The 20,283-nt window shown below is 46.4% G+C and overlaps 1 protein-coding gene across 1 annotated transcript in view; it reads right to left on the minus strand.

Moving 5' to 3' along the window:
- The window catches only part of CBL (Cbl proto-oncogene), a 35,504-nt gene extending 15,602 nt beyond the window's left edge, over nt 1-19,902 (minus strand). The window contains exons 1-4 of the mRNA XM_038161512.1: nt 19,587-19,902; nt 12,835-13,082; nt 1,500-1,646; nt 103-259 (exon numbers count right to left, since the gene is read on the minus strand). Of these exons, the coding sequence (XP_038017440.1) occupies nt 103-259; nt 1,500-1,646; nt 12,835-13,082; nt 19,587-19,733 (699 nt within the window). The 5' untranslated portion in view covers nt 19,734-19,902. The remainder of the gene's footprint in view (nt 1-102; nt 260-1,499; nt 1,647-12,834; nt 13,083-19,586) is intronic.
- Nucleotides 19,903-20,283: the final 381 nt, after the last annotated feature.

Genomic DNA, 20,283 nt, shown 5'->3' on the forward strand with positions numbered 1-20,283 from the left:
CAAATCCCATGCAGTACAAATAATGAGTGTAAAATATCAGCCTGGATAAAGAAGAGTGTGACACTGAGACACTTCAGGTGATTCCCACTCCTCAGCTCTCACCTGGAAGAGTCGTGTGAAGATGTCAAACTCAAAGACTGAGATGTAGTCGTTGCAGGTGAGGTCGATGGTTGACTTGAGGGCCATGGCCTCCAGCCCCGAGCTGATGGGATGCACCTCGTGCAGGGCCTGCCTGAAGCTCTTCCAAGGAACAATGGTCCTGGGGAAAAACAGGGAATGGGAAAAGGCTGAGCACCACCACCATGAACACAGCCACACCTTATCTGCGTCCATGTTGTGATAACAGAACAGAGGAAAATCAAAAACAGCCACACAAGATTTATTCATGTCACGCAAAAAAAAACCCCAGATTTCTTGGTACTGCAGGAAATCAGCAGCCAAATGAAATTATGGCAATTTTCTCTGCACATGGGAAATTTTGGAATTAGAAGCCCCCCTCTGGTTTCTCTGTTCCCTCTCTCTGCAGTGCTACCACAGCACCACTTGATAATAATTTCACAGTGTTGCAGCCAGCAGAGAAGAAGTTAAGATGAAATGGTTTAGAAAAAAAGCTGCAACCAACTCTGTAAAGAAGGATTAACTGCAGAAGGAAGATAATCAGAAGCCAAAACACAAGCTCCTGTTTAAAGGAATATTTTCCTTTTTTTAATAAATCAAGCGGCACAGAAAGAAAATGCCTCACTTCAGACAACTGTGCTGCTCATGAGTAAATACATTATGGCTTTTTGTTCTGACAGCTACTAATTAAACTCTTCAGGTGAAGTACCTCAGCTCCCTCAGTTTGAAAGCAGTACCCAATCCATTAACTGTAATCCCCAAACATTGCTGTGAACACCTCCATGGTTCATTTAGTCAGTGTTTTATGAGATACAGAAATTAAAGCTGACATTTCAGCAGTCTGCTGCATTTCCCTTTCCCCTTCACTCTTAGCAAAGCCATTTTGCAAACAGAAATTCAGAGAAGAAGAGAGGTGAGTAAATGATTGGAAAGACTAATTGGAGGGAAGATGAAAAGAATATAATATTGTGCCTTAGCTAAAGAACAACCCATGGTGGGGGCATGGTAACCTTTGGAAGAAGAAAGGATTCTTTTGCACGGCTTGTAGAGCTTACTTAAAAGTTAAAGAATTAAATCAAGGAGAGGAAAATTTAAGCTGAAAATCAAGAGAAACACTGTGACGATACAAGAGTCTCCTGGGGGAACTGGGGAAAGATTCATCACTTGACACATTTAAAACCAGACAGGACAAAAACTGGGAAATTTAATGTAGGAATAATTCCTTACCTCAGCCCAGAGATGGACCAAATGACCAGCAGGTCTCTCCCATCATTTATTTTAACCTGACAAAGCCCTTCCTGAAGGGCCAAACAGAACTCTTAAAGAACACCGGGTGCAATTTGCTCCCACACCTCTGTTTTTAAGCACAGTTAGAAACTTACTTTTCACCAAAAGCCTTTCTCCAGAATTCTGCAGCATCTGCCTTGGTGATCCGGAACGTGTCCCCCTGGAAGAGGCCACTGGGGAAAATCCCTTTGAGTTCTGCCAGCATGTGGCTGAATATCAGGGACAGTTTGGTCAGGTTCCTCCTGCAAAGGACCACAAAAATTGCTTCTTTTAGGAAAAAAAAAGAGTTTAGCATTCCAAGCAAAGCACAACCAGCACTTATTGCAACTCAAGAATGATCCCAGCATGCAAAACTCTGATTTGGGGCTCTCTTTCAAGTGCTTCCCCAGCATTTAGAACATCCAAAACATGGGCACTGCAACAAGGTCTGTGCTTGTCAAGACATTTTCCACAGTGACAAACTCTGTATCATCTCTTTAAGGGGGGCAGGCAAAAATCCTCCCGTGGAAAAACACATTCACAGAAAATGTGCAAAACCAATACTCAGACCTGACCCGCTGAGTATTGAAGGCAAAAACTCATCAGGTTTGGTCTGAAAATTCCTTTGGAGAGCACATGAAACTACTCCTGCCCCAGACAATGGAAGCTGAATGTCTTTGCAGGTCTCCAGAGGCTCCCAACACAATGGATTTGCTCAGGGAATCTCTAGCTGATCCTAACAGGCCCAAGGTCCCGAGGGAATGCTCAAACACCTGCAGGTTCTTCCTAAAATGGTCACAACTGACACACAAAAGCTCTCAAACACGTTGTGTTTAATTATCCAACCTGAATTACAGCTGGGACCTCAAGTCCCTTCTCTGCCTGGTGACACAGAGACATCAGGAGTGCTCTATCCCACAGGAAATGTCCTTTTTTAAGCTGGAAAAAGTAGATATTTTCTGCTATTCTATTCACCAGAGACACCTCTCTCTCTCACTCCTTTATCCAAATAAATATTCCAACTATTCCTGAAAAGAAACAGGGATATTTCTAGGCCAGAGGGGTTTTTTTCACCCCCACATCATGTTGCTTGAAGGTAAAAGGAGGAACTGGCATCGTGTGGGGAAGAACAACTTGTGAGCTGTGCCCAGCACACCAGAGCTGCTCAGAAACCTGCACCAACCACCCAGGCATGGCACAGGCTCACTTGTGGCACTGACTATTTAAATATTGAACCACAGAGGGAGGGAACAGCCCCAGCCACATTGGATTTTCTTCTTTTCTCATCTCCCTCCCTGAGTTTGCTGCTGTGGCAGAACACTTGTGTTTGCAGCAAACTCCACTCCCCCAGGCTCCAGCCTTTCACCAGTTTCTGGTGTTCTGCTGGGAGTGGCTCCTGTTCACTTCATCTTGGATATTTTTCAGCTTCCACTTGCTCCAAACATTGCTATTGCCACTGGAAGGACTTATCCTGTCCGTGTGCCTGATTGCAGAACTGACCTCCAGCCTTTCCACGAAAATTCCCCAGGCATTTGGGACATTTCCCACATTTCCACAGGGTCTAGACTCAATTAGAAGTGACCTTAGTGCTTGACATATATTCTAGTATTTCCTCAGCCCCTCACGAGCCCTTTCTCCATACCCTGACAGTCTGGGGAGATCAGAAGGGCCCAAAACTCTTAAATTTTCACTGACACCAGTTCTTTCTCACCCTTCTTTATCCAGCTACAGTTCCACTTGTGTGCAGCAATGAAAACTGCTCCAAGTGCTTATGGAAAACACACCAGGCTACACAAAGAATTCTGGTTTTTTTGTCATTTCATACGTGTCCAGCAACAGCAGGTGCTTGGGATTAACACAAGGAAAAGCCCCCAGCTGCTCTCCCCCGAGCTGTGCCATTCCCCAGCTGTCTCTGGATGTGTCACACACCCAAAGTGGGCATTTTGAAGCAGTTTTACAGACTGGGTTTGGCATGTTAAGTCATTCAAAGCCGTGTGTTTCTCTTTGCATCTCGGAGGGGAAGGCTCAGATTCCGAGCTCGTGGTACAGGGAAGGTGATTTAACTGTAAATTCACACCCCAGGTCCCTCCCGTGGAGATTCCCACCATGTCCCTGTAAATTCACACCTCAGGTCCCTCCCGTGGAGATTCCCACCAGGTCCCTGCAATGCCTTTTTCTGATAAACACTAGAAAAATTGTAAATCAGAGGTGTGGAATTCTGAAAGCATTCACTCTCATAAAAAGGCCAAAAAAAGAAAAAGAGGACAGTTTGTGATAGTGCAAGAAGAAAAAGCAAACACCAGGCTGTTGTCAACCATTTAATCTACAACCCAAGCAAAAAAATGATGGGCTTTTTTTTTACTGAGTTTATAAAAATAGAGGCTTTAATAAACCTGCTAATGACCCCAGCACAATGTGGGGAAATCTGGGTATGACAGAAAAGCACTTGGATGCATTCCTGAGCCTGAACAAGTGCATGGTTTAAACAAAACACTGCAAGAAGCCAGGGAATATTCCTGTGTCCAGTTGTTTATCTCTTCTGCCTCAGCTGAGCTCCAGGAAGTGCTTGCACTCAGCCGAGCACATCAGCTAATGAGAGAAATAAGAACTTCCTCAGGCTTAAGGATGGATAAACAAATGGTTTTACACACACACGTTGAAGGACTTGGTTCCCAAAACCAGCTGAACATTTTAAATTCTCAAGGTTATCATATTTTTTAAAATAAATATCCAGCTATATTGTAAGTAAATAACAGGAAAAACCACAGGAAGTGAACATAAAGAGCAGCAAATTGCAAAATAGTAACCAATCCTATGCTAAAAGGACAAACATTTCCTTTATTTTAACAATTTACGTATTCGTAAATTTACACAGACCAAATTAACACTTGCAATTCTCGAGAATATTTTTATTGGCATGTCAAAGCTTACTGACGATTGTGTTTTATTTTTAGGAACACCAGAGCTGTCCTTATTGCTATTGCTTCAACTAAGCAGATGTGAATGTACTCTCAGAAAAAGGGGCACGTATTCAAAGAACATTTATGGCTCTTAGGCTGGAGATTCCCAAACAGTTTTGGCCACAGACCTCCAGCAATGTCCCATTTTTCAAAATTTTCCCTAAACACAGTAATGCACACAAAAGTGTCACCGAGGGCTCCACCAGAGACAAGTGACAAGTTAAAGAACTAAATCTTACAAGTTAAAGAATTAAATCTTACAAATTAAAGAACTAAATCTTACAAGTTAAAGAATTAAATCTTACAAGTTAAAGAATTAAATCTTACAAATTAAAGATTTATTAAAATAAATCTTACAAGTTAAAATTAAATCTTACAAGAATCAATTAAAGTTAAATCTTACAAGGTAAAGGCTGCAATGCCAAGCCCAGTTTGGGAAGTGCTGAGTGCAGCACCAAAATCCTGCTGCTGGGGAATTTAAACACCTGCCACCCAAGCAGTGCTGAAAACGTTACCCAGAGAGCTCAGGCCACATCAGAGAGGGTCCCCAGAGTGTGCAGGCAGCTGCAGGCAACACCTGGGCCAGCTTCAAAGAGCCAGAGCCCGGCTCTGCTCCGTGCCCACAGCACCAGCTGAGCTGGGGTTTCACAGCCCTGAGTGTTTTCACACGTACATGCAAAGCTTTCGGTTTATTATGGTTGGAAATAACGAATCAACACGTGAAAACGTCAAAGGATAAACATTTTTTCCACTGTGTACAGTAGCCAAGTGTTTCACAGGTGGTGAGGAACACCCGCAGCTGGAGCATGGAGGGATCAGGGCTTGTGCACACACAGAGTGAGCTGAGAACTGCTCTGGAACCAGCCAGCCACAGCTCCAGAGCCTGCTCAGCCCAGCCCCTGCTGCCCCAGCAGCCAGCGGGCTCTGAACTTTGGGGAAGCAAAACCAGCACGAAGCAGAGTGTTCCTTCATGCCCAGGGACAGCTTCCCCCATCCCTCCTGCCCCGAGCCCCCTCTGCCGCGCTTCTGCTCTTCCTCCCTGCCCCGGGATGGGGTTGGGTTTGCTCCACACATTTCCGTGGGATTCAGGAGGCTGAGCAGAACCTCCCAGGTGCAGCCCCCACTGCCAGCCCCAGCTGGGGGTTCTGGTGGCGTTGCTTCCCTCCCTCCAGACTCTCAGCGGGTTTTTCTTTCCCAGTTTCTGGGACAGAAGTTCTTCCACTGCATGGGCTCCATCTTGGAAAGCCATTAAAGGTTTGGTTTCATCAGGGATGTGTCTCTCAGCCACGCTGACACAATTAGTTAAATTAATGTGCTTTGTGACTAAATGCCTTTTCCCCTCAAGGCAACGGTAATGTGGCACAGCCATTTCTGCCACTGCCAGCTACGACTTTTTCATTTTCTTCCAGTATTTCTCACCCCCTTCAGAGCCACCCAGCTGACACAATATAATCGAGCTCCTCACACGTAGCAAGGATCAGCTCCACGGGCTGATTTAGTCACAATATTGTGCTCACATGCCATCATTTGACGTGCACACGCTGCCGTGTCTGTCAAGCTCATTCTGCTGAAGGCATGTCACAGACACAGAGGAGTTACGAGCTGTGGCACAGGAAACCAACCTCACAGTGCTTCACTTCTCCGTAATTATTGTCCTTATTTCTTATTCTTACACTCTTACCATCAGATTCTGTTTAGGTGACACAGTTAGCATCCACTGGATAAGGTGCAAGCTCCACTGCTCATGAAAACACCAACCACAAACCCACAGGTTTTTTCCTGTGACTACATCTTACAATTTTATACTCGAAGAGCTAAAAAAAAATAATTAAAAAAAAAACCAACCCCAAACAGCTTTTTTAACGACTCCAACAAGTAAAACACACCTTTCAGAAACCACAAAATGTGAGCTTCTGATGGCACAGGGGCTTTCAGATGCACCAGGCACGAGCAGTTTGATTTCAGCAGAGAGTTTGATATGCCTGGCTTCAAAAAGAAGAATTGTCTGATCCCACCCCAGCCAGGACTTTTCAGTGTGCTCACGCTCACAGAAGCAGTGAGTGGAAATGCTCGAGGTGATCCCAAGCTGTCTTTTGTAACCCTGAGGCAGCTCAGGCTCCTCTGATCAGGTTAAAAATAGAAACAGCGGAACTACTTTCAACACAACTTGCAACACAGGAAGTGAATGAAATTCCACTTAACTATTGCTGGCTCAACAGAAGGCACCTTACAGAGCCAGGCTCTGGAACACTCACAGGATTTCCTCAGAGTAACTAAAAGAATGGATGAACATTACATTTATTGCTTGTTCTACAGGTTTTTTTACCATCAGCTCCTCTTTTTTCAGTGTTTAAGGTATTTCAGGGCAGTTTCCTTACACTCTGCTGAACCCTGGCACCTTACAGAGCCAGGCTCTGGAACACTCACAGGATTTCCTCGGAGTAACTAAAAGAATGGATGAACATTACATTTATTGCTTGTTCTATAGGGTTTTTCACCATCAGCTCCTCCTTTTTCAGTGCTTAAGGTATTTCAGGGCAGTTTCCTTACACTCTGCTGAACCCTGGCACCTTACAGAGCCAGGCTCTGGAACATTTACAGGATTTCCTCGGAGTAACTAAAAGAATGGATGAACATTACATTTATTGCTTGTTCTATAGGGTTTTTCACCATCAGCTCCTCGTTTTCAGTGTTTTAGGTGTTCCAGGGCAGTCTCCTCACGCCCTGCTGAACCCTGGCACCTTACAGAGCCAGGCTCTGGAACACTCACAGGATTTCCTCAGAGTAACTAAAAGAATGGATGAACATTACATTTATTGCTTGTTCTACAGTTTTTTTTACCATCAGCTCCTCTTTTTTCAGTGCTTAAGGTATTTCAGGGCAGTTTCCTTACACTCTGCTGAACCCTGGCACCTTACAGAGCCAGGCTCTGGAACACTCACAGGATTTCCTCGGAGTAACTAAAAGAATGGATGAACATTACATTTATTGCTTGTTCTATAGGGTTTTTTTACCATCAGCTCCTCTTTTTCAGTGCTTTAGGTGTTCCAGGGCAGTCTCCTCACGCCCTGCTGAACCCTGGCACTTTTCAGGTCACATAAATATATTTTAACACCTTGAGTTCTGTGAGCAGAGCCCGCCCATCACTTCAAAAAATAACACAAAACGCATAAACCACCCAAACCCATTATATATTCCTATCAATACCATCCTAATCAATCCATTCCTCATCAATACCATTATATATTCCTATCAGTATGCAAATGGCTGTGACTGATGGGAAGCAGAAAGGACACCAGGCCACTGTGCTGACCACAAGGACCAAACCCACTGACCTTTAAAGGATCTGGAATCATTATTTTGGCACAAGTGTTGGTGTTACATTTTTTTTTCACTGTTAAGAAGCTAAAAATCCTCTTCTAAAATGTAAATTTTAGAGATTATGCTTTAAAGAGAGGAATACATTTGGTAATATTAATGGTCTTTAAAGAGCTCAGCACATATTCAGAGGACTGAGAGGGTAAAGGATAAAACTGTCACTCAGGTAACAGATTCATTTATTTTACCAGATTCAGGGGATTACACAACAAACTTACTGCTCAGGACACTTCTCATTATACCTAATTTTGGGCTCTCTGCACTGGAATAAAAATTTGTACTTCAGGGGTTATTTGCAGCAGTTAAAGAGAAAAACAGAGCACAAAATCCCTGACTCCAAATCAAGAGGATTCCATTTTTCATGATTCATCTTCAGCCATCTCAACACTGGATACCAAATGGGATTGACAAGGAGCTGAGGTAAAGAGTAGATACTAAAAATACCTTTATTCTAAGGAAAAATACTCTTTATTTTAGGGTGGGCAGGCCCTGGCTCAGCTGCCATCCCTGGGAGTGCCCAAGGAACAACCTGGGACAGCGGGAGGTGGCAGGGGGTGGGATGGGCTAAAATCCAACCCCAGAAATCCCAAACGTGGCATCCCAGCCCTCAACACCCCAGCCAAGCACCCCAGAGACACAACACAGCTGCCAAGCAGCAGCAGCAGCAGCAGATTGTTGCCAGCACGGAGAAATCCATCCCATTTCCAATGATAATTACTCCAAATGAACCAACGTGCTTGTAATTCCACCCACAGCAGCGAGTCCACAGCCTCCCGTAAAACCCGACAGCTTTAGAGGCTCCGAGAGGAAAGAAGAATAAAAATCTTCCTTCCTTATTATGCAATCATCTGAAATCTTGCATTTGTCCACAAATTGATTTTCAAGACGGTGGTCCAATTTTAGACAGAAAGAAAACTGTAATGAATGCAAGCTTAAGCCAATTATGCTAAGTGTTACTTAAGTTCCAAAACTATCACCTAAACTGCAATTTAAAACCAAATTAGAAAGAAATAATTCACATTCCTCCCCTCCAACAACATTTACATGATAATGAATTTCTTCTTGGGTAATAAGCAGTTAGTTAGTGTTCATATGCTGGAGCCTGGCAAGGAAACCTTTCTTGTGGGCAGCTTTGGAGCCTGTTCTTTTCTTTAAGATGTTCTAATTTAAATGCAGATGTAGACTTCACACTAGTGGGTTTTGTTTTAAAAAAAAAAAAAAAGTGCTGCTGTATTAGAAGGAAGTGACAGAAAGAGGGCTCAAACGCAGCATTCTGAGCTCCACATTTTGCACTATCTCGTTCTCCCTGGGCAGGAATGTGTGCAAGAGGTCTCAAAGATGAGATTAGAGCACCAGCCCCCCTTCTCCCAGAGGGTTTTCTGGTTCAGGGTTTAACACAAGTGTTTTCCAACTTTTTCATCTTTAAATTCCAACCTTTTTCTCTTTCTTTTTTTTTTTTCTTTCCTTCAAGTCATTCTTCATGCACTTCCTTCCCCTTCAGAGATATGCATGGTCATTTCCAGGAGCCATTAAACACTGGTAGCTTTTTCCTGTGTAAATTAGTGACTCCTAACATTGGAGCTGGAGAAGAATATGAAATCCTGCTGAGCCAGCATCCCCTAAGCTGTTGTCAGAAGAACAATTAAACATGGACCAGCTTCCCAAAGCTTTTTTTCACCTCCACGCTCTGTGGAAAAAGTTTCTTGTATTCCCTGCTTAACCCCATTTTCTCTACAGATATATTTATTTTTTACCTGGCTTTGTTAACAATTTGTTTCCCACAGCCGAACTAGAAAAATATCCTGTGCCACTCCTCAAACATCCAGTCCACATCCTGAAAAATTATTTCTCCTCACTCACCCTGCAGCTTCCATGGCTGTGTTCTAATGTGGAAACATTTGCAGTGCTCTGGTTTTATTTAGAAAATAACCTCTCTGAATTTTCCCTCCTTATAGACTGGTTTAAAATAATTAGTAAATTTGATTCTTTGGTGAAAAATGGACTCTTCAGCCTAATTAATCCTTTCCCAAGGAACAGACAATTCCTCTACCTTTCTCCTGACCAACAAGCTATTTTTCACTCCTGCCATGTCAAGTATAATCTATTTACACAACTGCAAAACCACTGCTGCAAGAGGTAATTTATGTAGTGTGGAAAGCTGACAAATTGCAGCTCTTCTGTACAAGCAAGAGGGCTGAGAAGTAAAAGCATCCTGCAATGGAAACAGAAAAAAAAAAATAGTCCAGCAAAACCACCAAGCTTCTAAATGAAACTGAAATTGAGACCTGAGGCGGGTTCAGCATGGGCAGAGTGAGAATGGCACTGTCAGGCAATGCAAGCATCACGTCGCAGGGGAAAATGTGCTTATTTCATCTTTTTGTTGTTGTTCAAAAGGAAACTCGAGGAGTTCAAACAGAGAAGTCACATATTTACCCCTGGATCTATAAAGAAAAGGAAGCAGAACCTCTGGAAATGTGCTCAGCCTCAAGAATTCCTAATTACTGCACACAGCCAACAAATCATTGGGTCATTTGCCTTTACCTTACCACAAGCATACAACAAAATATCCAAAATTATTAACTCTAGAAACACTACTTGTTTCCAAGCCTGCGGGTGTTACTTTTAGCTATCAAAACTCAGAGGAGCAACACAGTATCTCTACTAAAAACCCCCAAGTCACCGAGTTGCATCTGATCTGCTCCCAAAAATTCAGTTTTAAACAGTACCCAGAAGCTACTGCTCATACCTATCAGTCAGGAAATGCACACAGAGCTTTAAAAGCACCCTCAGCAGCATGAATTTTTAAACAGCCATGGAAGAGAGCTAAAGCAGAATTTAAATAGCATCTTGAAAGCTCTCCTAACGAAACAAGTGAGGCGTCCTCACAAAAATCACAGCGTGAGTTGAAGGCAGGAGAGGTACAACCATCATTGATATATTTATAGTCTGAAGCACTGCACGCCAAAACCACAGAGACCTCCCCAACGTCTGAGGGGAAGTACACAAAGAGCAAGATGGAAATAAGAGGAAAAGAAGGTGGTGCTCAAGTGATCAGCTCTGAACCTGCTGCAGTCATTTTTCACGACTGGGCTGGAGGAGCGAACTACACCTTTCACACTGCTTATGCACACGTCAAAATTGGGCCTTTTGCTCTGCACCAGGGGACAGCTGGGGGAGAAAACAAGGTCACACACAACAGGCAGCGAAATGAATGCGAAGCCTGGAGGAGAGGAGGAAAACAGCTTCAAGAAGAACAGGGGCAAAAAAAGTCAGAAAAGTCAAAGCAACATATTTATCATCCTTCTAAAGTCCTGCTCTCAAAACGCTGCAGACTAATGGCCACAAACCTGCAGGAGATCAAGAGCAAACTAGATTTTTAAAAAATATATAAATATTTATATTTATATTTATATATTTATATTTATACACACACTGCCATGAGTACATTCCCAGTGAATACCAGATTCAGGTTCTGTTTGTTTGCTTTACAGACTGCTGATCACCTTGCAGAAAGCTTCTCCCCCACTTGGAGTATTTGAATTTATTAATGTGTTAATAAATTATTATTAATTTTGAATTTATTAACGATTGCTAAAAAAGATTAGTATTTTTCTTCAGCTCATAGCAAGGTGAGAAAATTTCATTTCTTTGCCTTAGATTAGAATACATATCTTATATCTATGGGTGCATTTATAGCAGAAATTAATTCGATTTAAATAACAAAGAGCACTGAAGGGATGGGGTTCCATGAGCTCCCACAAGCATGGAATCTGGCACTGGCAGTGCAGCATTTAACAGAATCCCCAAAACCAAAACCCTCACTCTTTGTCTAGGTATCTCCTGAGCTGGTACACAAATCACAGGCACTGGCTGCTCTCCTCTTGTCCCTTTTTGTGACGAATTAAAGAATTGAGAATGTCCCCAAGCTCAGCAGCAGCATGAGGAAAAGCTGTCTGGTGTTACCCCTTTAGGAACAAACATCACTGCTGCTGCCTGGGCTGTGCAGAGGAGAGGAGGATGCCATGAGAGAGGCCAGGATGTGATGCTGTTTTAATGCTTGTGTTTAACACAAGTCTCCCCACAGTTCCTTCCCTGCTAAAGCTGTTTATTCCTAAATGGGACAATTAGCAACTCCCCCAGGACTCCCGTGCCTGCTGTGAGAGCAGCAGCCTCTGCTGCAGCCCTGACATTCACATCTATCAGTCTGGATTTGCCCTGCTCCCTCCAGTCAATTAGCTGGATTACAAACCAACCAGGATGATTGACCCCCTGGAATTACTCCTCTTTGCTCCTCTCTGAAAAACCAAGGCACTGGAGGTGGGATTTTGGATTCATGACTGACACAGCCACCATTTACTCATCAGATGCTCCAGATTTATGACAGATCCCAATGCACACACAGTTAACAGCACTCCAGAAACAAACTTCCATTTCTTAATCCATTCTTCAGCACAGGCAGCAGCGATCCAAGCAGCACCAGCAGTGCCTCCTGGAGCCCCTGTCACAGCCTTTGGTTGGAGCTCAGTATCATGGAATATGCTACACAGAGTTCAATATTAAACCAGAAACATGTGCCAGCACTTTTCCCCCCTCCAGTAATTCCAAGCTGCTGCCAGGCCGTTAACCACATTCTCCCCAGGGCAATTATGTTCAGCCACTGGGTGGTTTTCACTTTTTTTCCAGCTTTTTTTTTTTTTTTTTAATTCAACATCTACTCCAAAAACCTGAAATGAGTTTAGTGTCACAAATGTATGCCTTGTGTACCTCTGCCTGTTAGACCTTGCACGAATGTGTAAGATTCATCTTTCCCAGGGCTTTCCTCCACTCTGAATTCACCTTGGCTTTCCTTTTCTTAAAGCTGGATGAGGAAACACCTTCTCAGGTACTCTAAGTTCATGCTATTTTGCTCAAGAGAGCCTTATATTCAGCAAGTGCTGTTTCTACCTCCACCTATCCCTTTTTCAAGTGCTGTTCACCTCAAAGATGCCCCTTGACCTCAGCTATGCCTTTGTACAAAATGAAAGACGAGCTGACAACGGATCCACCTTCAACACAAAGCTCCCAACCCACTTAACTCCTCCAATAAACACCTGAAACCATTTCTCCCCGTTACCTAGGCTGGGAGTTCTCCTCGTACATCCTTTCCTTCCCCTCCTTGAAGAGGCTGATGGTCTGCTTGGTTTTCTTCATCAGGTTCTCCATGAAGACCCGGAAATACTCGTTCTCGCCCAGGGTCTCCATCTTGCCCTCGTAGCGGGACAGGATGGTGCGCAGGTGCTGGTAGGTGTCAGGCAGCAGGTCCAGGATGTAGGGAGGGCTGTTCTTCAGGGCCAGCTTGGGGTTTTGACACAGACGTACCACCTGTGGGAACGGAGAGAGCAGCTCTGTGAAAACTCCAGGGGAGGAGCACCATCAGGGGTTAAACACGGCTGGCGGTCGCGAACGCTGCAATAAATCCCGTTTGTTGGGATCACAGAATCCCAGAGTCACTGAGGCTGGAAAAAGACCTCCTGATAGTTAAAGATTTGAAAATCATAGAAAATTCGGGGAGTTAGAAGGAAAGTTAGGCTTAGTAGGCCCTGGGAAAATGTTAAAGTAAGCCCTGGGAAATGTTAGGCCTTGTGTTTGTAGATCAGGTGAAACTGCACCTGTGCAGTCAGCATATGATAAATGATATAATTGTTAGATGGGATTGATATAATTAGTGTTTAAAGAATCATGAGAAACTACCTCAGGTGTTTCAGGGGGATCACGAGAAACTCATGCTTGGATGAAATCAATGTATACAATAGAACAATGTAAGTTTAATAATTAATATATAAGTTATATCATGATAGTACCTAAAACATGTTCGGCTCGAAACCGTGCCGGGTCAGATTTGGGTCTGTGTGCCCCTGACACCCAGAGCTGTTCAATAAAAGCCCCTGCATACAATCATTCTGTGATTCTGTGCTCCTGAATGCTAACACTGTGAGACCAAGTTCAACCTGACCCCATCTCGCCAATCAGACCAAAGCACTGACTGCCACATGCAGACACCACCGTCCTTGGATACCACCCCCCCGGGCAGCCCCTTCCAAAGCCTGACCATCCTTTCCATGGAGAAACTCCTCCTGATGCTCCACCTGAACCTTCCCCGGAGCAGCCTGAGGTCCTTCCCTCCCGTCCTGTCACTGCTTGCCTGGGAGCAGAGCCCAGCCCCCAGCTCACTGGAACTCTCAGGGAGTTTCAGAGTGATCACGTCTCCCCTGAGCCTCCTTTTCTCCAGGCTATTTTCTTCAGATACCGAGCCCAGCCACCATAAAAGAATGCAATTTCTGGGCTGAAGTGCATGTGGACTGATGAAACTCATGATAATAAATTTATGTGACAGGGGAGGGGAAAGGAAGCCACTTCACCATCCATAGTGAAATGTTTCCATTATCTAAACTGAGATTATTCAAGGGAGAGTTGATGGCAAAGCAGCCATTTGAGAAATTAAGTAGTGAATTTTCAGTTCTAGAAAGGGCTGCAATTAGAGTTGTTTTGGAGGTCAGTTTTGGATCAAGTTTACAAGGTAAGAAGCAGCAGTCTAACCCTTCTATATTCTGGGATTTCCAGCAAACCTGAGCACAGAATGTAGAGACACCTTCCTAAATTTCTTCCCTATAATGAATATTATCTGGCTGCTTAACACCCAGCACAAAAAATGAGGTCTAAACTCATGACCCTGCCAGGTATGAGGGAATTACAGATATCAAACAGTGCAGAACGCAAAACTTAAATAAAGTGGGTAAGAAAAAGCAAAAGAACAGTTTAACATCCTTTTGCGGCACCTCATTTCCACAAAACCTTGTGAAACCTTCAAGAGGAATTGAGCAGTTCCCTACAGTGCAGGCTTAAATACCTACTTCCTTTAAATATAGATGGTAAACAGAGTCATTCCTTCTGAAACAGCGTGTTAGCATTTCGCTTTACCATTTAGGGTATGTGCAAAAAGCAACCTCGTGAAGTGACACCTCCAATTTTATCTGACTTACAGCAGTGCCTGCACCAAGAGCTGACCTGAGAAAGGTTCATTTTCAGCCAAGAGAAAGGCACAGGGTGTATCAAAACTCCAACTAGAAAAATCAGACTGCTGGTAAAAAAAAAAAAAAAAAAAAAACACCTAAAAAAGCCTCTGCGAGAATACGTGGGAAAAACAAACCACCAAAACTTTCCCTCCATTTTGAGGAGGCTGACAAGGCCTTAAGATGAAGAGATGGATGGCCAGACAGCTGATTTAGTCAATTGATGCTGATGCCTCAACTGCTGCTTCCTTGGAGCCTGTGAACATTGCACACTGAACCATATCAACAAATTGAGTCAACACATTTGTGCCCTGAAAAAAAAAAAAATAGTTTCACTATGAGCATGAATAGGTTCTAAATCTGCTCCTCGGACCCAGCTGAGCTGTGCTCTGGGCAGCAAAACCTTTTCTTCAGCAGAAATTGTTTATTATACAGTGGGTTTAAAAACCCTAACAGTCAGCCCGGAGGAGGAAGCCACATGAAGCAAGCAGAGCCTGCACTTCCCTCAGCCTGCTGGAAATAGAGAACAATTTGGCTGTTACACTTTGAAAACACCCAGCTACGGGACCTGCTGCATTTCAGACTTTGGTAGCAATTAAAACAGTTCCCCCACAGCAGCAGAGAGTTCTGCAGACTGCTCATTCTCAGAGCCCCTGTAAAACGCTTCCCAAGAAGCATTTACCTCAAACAGTTAACAGAAAGCTCAAAACTGCTGGTATTTTATCATCAAATCAGCTTCTTTATTTACCAAGCAGACCAAAATTAGCTAAGACGAGCAGTTAAACCAAACTGCTCAACTAAGAACTGCTGCCCCCTGAGCAAACCTGGGGCTTTTATAACACAGCAGCAAGAAAAGCAGCGGCGTTTTCCTCCTTTCTCTACGTGTGCACTTGCAGCATCATGACAACATCCAAAGGAATGTTCCCAGCCCTGGGAACAGCTGCCCCTCAGCAGCCTTCCTTCCACAGGGACCAGCAACGTGGAAGGAAATTGAGCAAAAAAAAGCAGAAAAATATTTTTTTGTTTAGGTGTGATGGCAACGAACAGAGGCAACCCACGGTTTTAAATTATCATCCCAAAGTTTGCCTGGCTTATGTTGTGTTCTCTGAGGAACAAACCATTTAGGGAGATACTTTTGGGTTTTCAGACACACCGATGAAGCTCGGCATGAAGAGAGGTGGGTCTGTGGAGAATCTGGAAATTGACTTCACCCATTTCCATTCTCCAAATGCAAGTCAAAAACCACTTTCTCCAACTGAGTTCTGAGGACAGAATCTGTTATGTACTCATTCTAGGAAAAATAATCTCATCTACATCTTCGAGGCCTGGAATTGAACCTTTCCCCTCAACAATCTGCAGCTTGCCTTGACTAATTCTGGATTTAAGAGTCCCAGCCTCACAAGCATCCAGGGGCTACTCCCAGGTAAGATTTTCCCTCCCAGGGCAGTTCTGAAAACTCATTTTTTCCTTCCTTTAGCAGCTGAACAGCTAACTGCACTGAGATCACGCCTCATTCCAGCACAAGCCAACAGCAAAACAAAACCTACTCGAACATCTTTATCTCCTGCTAGGTTTGTGTTTGGCCTTTCTTCTCACAATGAAAGTGGCCTGCAGTGGCACTTCTCTAGATCAGTTCTAGGAACTGAATGGTATCAGGAAACCCTTTAGAGAAGCTTCATCTCAAAGCTGCTCTTCCTCCTCCGTGCCTCCCCACATTTATTCCACTCTGCTCCATCCCAAGCAGCTCATGACTAACCCACCTCTTCCTCAAATACCACCCACGGCAGTGAACTCCAGGGGGCTGCATTTAATCTCTGTTCTGCAGAGAAATGCATAAATATCACCTCGTTCAGCGCAAGGGGGACATCCACCAGGGATGGAAAAAAGGGCTATTTTATGTCCAAGCTCCGTGTGACCACGTGTAGCTGTGGGAGGGATGGCACTGACAAAACATGAGGGCTTCAAACGAAAGAATCTGAAAGACATAAATATGTCAGGCAGCTTATGGAGAGCATTACAGGGAAAATATTTGGACAAGAATCAACTCGCATAGGAAATTCATCAGTCACATCCCAAAGCAGAGATGCACGAAGGCTTTGACAACACCAGCTAATTATGCAGACTGACAAATGAGGTCGTGAGTGGAGTGTACCCACACAGACACAGCACGCAGCTCTGAGAGGCAAAAACATCATCTATTAAACATGCACACAGGCAGGTTTTTTATCTGCACCTGGAATTTCATGTTCCTGGCCCAGAAATCTAACCCGTTCTCCACACCTTCCATTCATTTAGCACTTCTCACCAGGAGCTTCTCTGGGTTTTTGCTACACCACTGAAGAGATTTTAATTCTGATGTGTTCTTTGAGTGTGCATAAGTACAGCTGAAATCTAACTGAAATCTGAAAGGCTTTTCAGAGCCACGTCTCTCCTTTTGTGCAAAGCAGACTGAGCAAGACTTCAAGCCTGAGAGCTTCTGGCTGCTGCCTATGAGTAAAGCTGGAGTCAAGAGAGGTTGATGTAACTTGTGACAAACGCAGCAGCAGCCTTGGCTTTTCTGTCAGTGGAGAGAGAACACATCCAACCTGCTACAAAGACCTAAAGCTGTGAAATTTCCCCCCCAAAAAACCATCTTGCTGCATTTTAAAATGCCACAATATTCAGCTTTTTTTTCAGGCTAATCTTTTCCTTCGAGCAGAGCAGGTTATGAGGTCAAACACAAGTTGCCATCTATATATTCTACAGATGAAAATGTGCATTTTTACAGGTTACACTCATTTAGGGTCCTGTTTCCATGCCCAAGCTGCCTTTCCTACATCAGCACTTGTGCTTGGCCCCCAGAGCCTGTCACAGAGCCAATGGCACCTCTCAAAAGGGATTTTTCCTCTGCCCCAGTCGCTGTAGGTGATCAAAGCTCATCACAGGCACAGCAAGGCACAGCTATAAACCCTGCCTCTTGTTGAGCCAGCCAACACAGAGCGATTTCTTGGCAGGAACGGAATTTAATACGCCTTTAAAGAAGTCATTTGCTCTGCCTGCTTTTAGCACTTACTGCAGGAGGTTCAGAGCTGCACGGATAAACAACGCAGGGGAAAGAGGAGGGAAATGCACAAGCCTGAGGGGCAATTGGATGAGGGATGCCCAAAATCCCTGCCTGCTCTGCTCCCAGAGGGGAAGGAGGTGGCCAAGTGACAGTCCCCAAGGCCTGGGGGCAACTTGGGTGATGCTGTTCCTCTACACTACTTGTAGGGCCCTGGACTCAGTGTCATAAAATGCTCTGCACATTTCAGACTGCAACGAGCCAAGCCTAGCCTTGATTTCAGGGCTGAATAGTAATTATCAATGAAAATCCCACCAAAATGGTCGATTTCTATTTAATGCCTATTTCTGTGTGCCTGCTTTCACTCGCTTGATCATGCTCTGACAATCCCCCAGGATTTCTGAATCACTGGACTGACCAGCACACCTAGCCAGGCCAGTAAATCAAATATCCCATCACACCGACGGGCCAAAAGGTCTGCTGCCCTGCCCCCGGCAAGAGCCATTTCCTGGCATTTGAAAAGGAGGAGGAGGAGGAGTGGAGAGTCTTAATGACCCCAGAGAGCCCCTCCTAAAGGTGTGGGGCTGGAAGAAGGCCTTTCCAGCTCCCACGCCGCAAGTTTTTCTTGTTAAACATCACTTGATACTTTATCTTTCCCTAGCTACGTGTACTTATTGCAAAAGGGTTTATTCGGGCTTTCACGGTTTCTCCTCAGTTTTAGGGAAAAGGTTTTGCCCCGAGAGCAGTGACACACTCCTGCTCATCCCAAAAGGAATAACCTGGCCTGCCACAAAGCCTCACCGTCCACTACCCACACACCAGGCTCTGTTTGCTTCCAAGGAGCAAATCCTAGGCTTCTCCTTGTCCTGCTGCTGTCACCACCTGCGGCTGCCCACCAGCCCCGACCCCTTGCCAGCAGCAGCAGTGCCCAGCCCAGCACCCCAGGACTGCCCTTATCTGAACGTGATTAACACAGATATCACCAAATATCCTGGCTCAGAAGGGACCCACGAGGATCATCCAGGGCAACTCCTGGCCTTGCCCAGGACCCCCCAACAATGCCACCCTGAGCCTGAGGGTGTTGTCCAGCCGCTCAGGGCTGTGACCACTGCCCTGGGGAAGCACCCCAGATCCTCTCGGGCAGTTCCAAATCCCCCATTCCAAACTGTCCCCTCTTCCTCCAGCTTGTTCTACGCAGAGCTGCTGATCTTCGTGCCTTCCCACCCTGGCAGCCCACCCCCATGCTGCCTGTGGCCTCCCCTGCACGGCTCAGCTCTCCAGCAGCTTCCACATGGACTCACAGGATGGCTGGGGTTGGAAGGACCTCAAAGCCCATCTTGTCCCAGTCCCTGCCAGGGACACCTTCCACTGTCCCAAGCCCTGTCCAGCCTGGCCTTGGGCACTTCCAGGGATCCAGGGGCAGCCACAGCTGCTCTGGCACGCCGTGCCAGGGCCTGCCCACCCTGCCAGGGAACAATTCCTAATTCCCCATATCCCATCGAAGCCCGCCGCCCATCAGTGTGAAGCCGTTCCCCCTTCTCCTGTCACTCCACGCTCACTGCATCCTTCCCCACAGCGCTGCGCCCCATCCTGTGCCCACACACCCCTCAGCCCCACACACTGCCCCTCTCCAGAGCCACTGTCCCCTCCCTCCCAGCCAACCCCGCGCTCCAGGCTCACCCCAGATCCCCCCCGATCCCGGAGCCCCAAACCCCGCAGGCCAGCCCGCCCCACCTCAGCCCCCCGCGGCCGCTTCCACCGCACCGCCCTCCCCACCTTATCCATGAGCTTCCAGCACTTCTCCACCATCTTCTTGTCCACGGCGCCGGGCTGGTGCGGCCCGAGGTGGTGGTGGTGCGGCTGGAACGCGTCCTTCATCAGCCCGATCAGCCCGCCGGGGCCCTTCTTCAGCGGCGCCGACATGGGGGCGCCCACACCCGGCCCGTGGGGCCCGTCCGGCACCGGGGCCGCGGCCCTGGAGGGCACCGGGCTGAGGGCGCTCCGGGCCGGGCCGGGCCGGGCAGGGCGGCGGCGGCGGCCGTGGGCGGTGGCGGCGGCGGCGGCGCCCGGTTCCAGCGAGGCCCCGCCCTCCTCGCCGCCGCCGATTGGCCGCCCGCCCCCCCCGCGCGCCCGGCCACGCCTCCTCCTCCGGGGTGGAGCCGGCGCTGATTGGTGGAGAAGAGAGGCGCACGCGCGGCGCGGGGCGTGAGGGCGGAGCGGCGGCCATGCTTGGTGCGGGCGGGGCGGGGCGGGGCGCGGTCGCCATGGGAACGCGGGGGCCGCGCTCGGCCCGGGAGGGAGCCGCGGCCTTGGCGGCGCTCGCCGGGCCCCGCTTGCGAAACGCCGCCGCTTCCCCTTTCCTGGCGACGCGTTCCCTTTTCCGAGAACGGCCCGGACGCGGGGAAGCGGCGCTGCACGCCCCCTATCCCGCAGTGCCCGAGGCGCCGGCATCCCCACGGCGGGGAGGGGATGG

This window comes from Motacilla alba, chromosome 24 (assembly GCF_015832195.1).
Source record: "Motacilla alba alba isolate MOTALB_02 chromosome 24, Motacilla_alba_V1.0_pri, whole genome shotgun sequence".
NCBI classification, from domain to species: domain Eukaryota; kingdom Metazoa; phylum Chordata; class Aves; order Passeriformes; family Motacillidae; genus Motacilla; species Motacilla alba.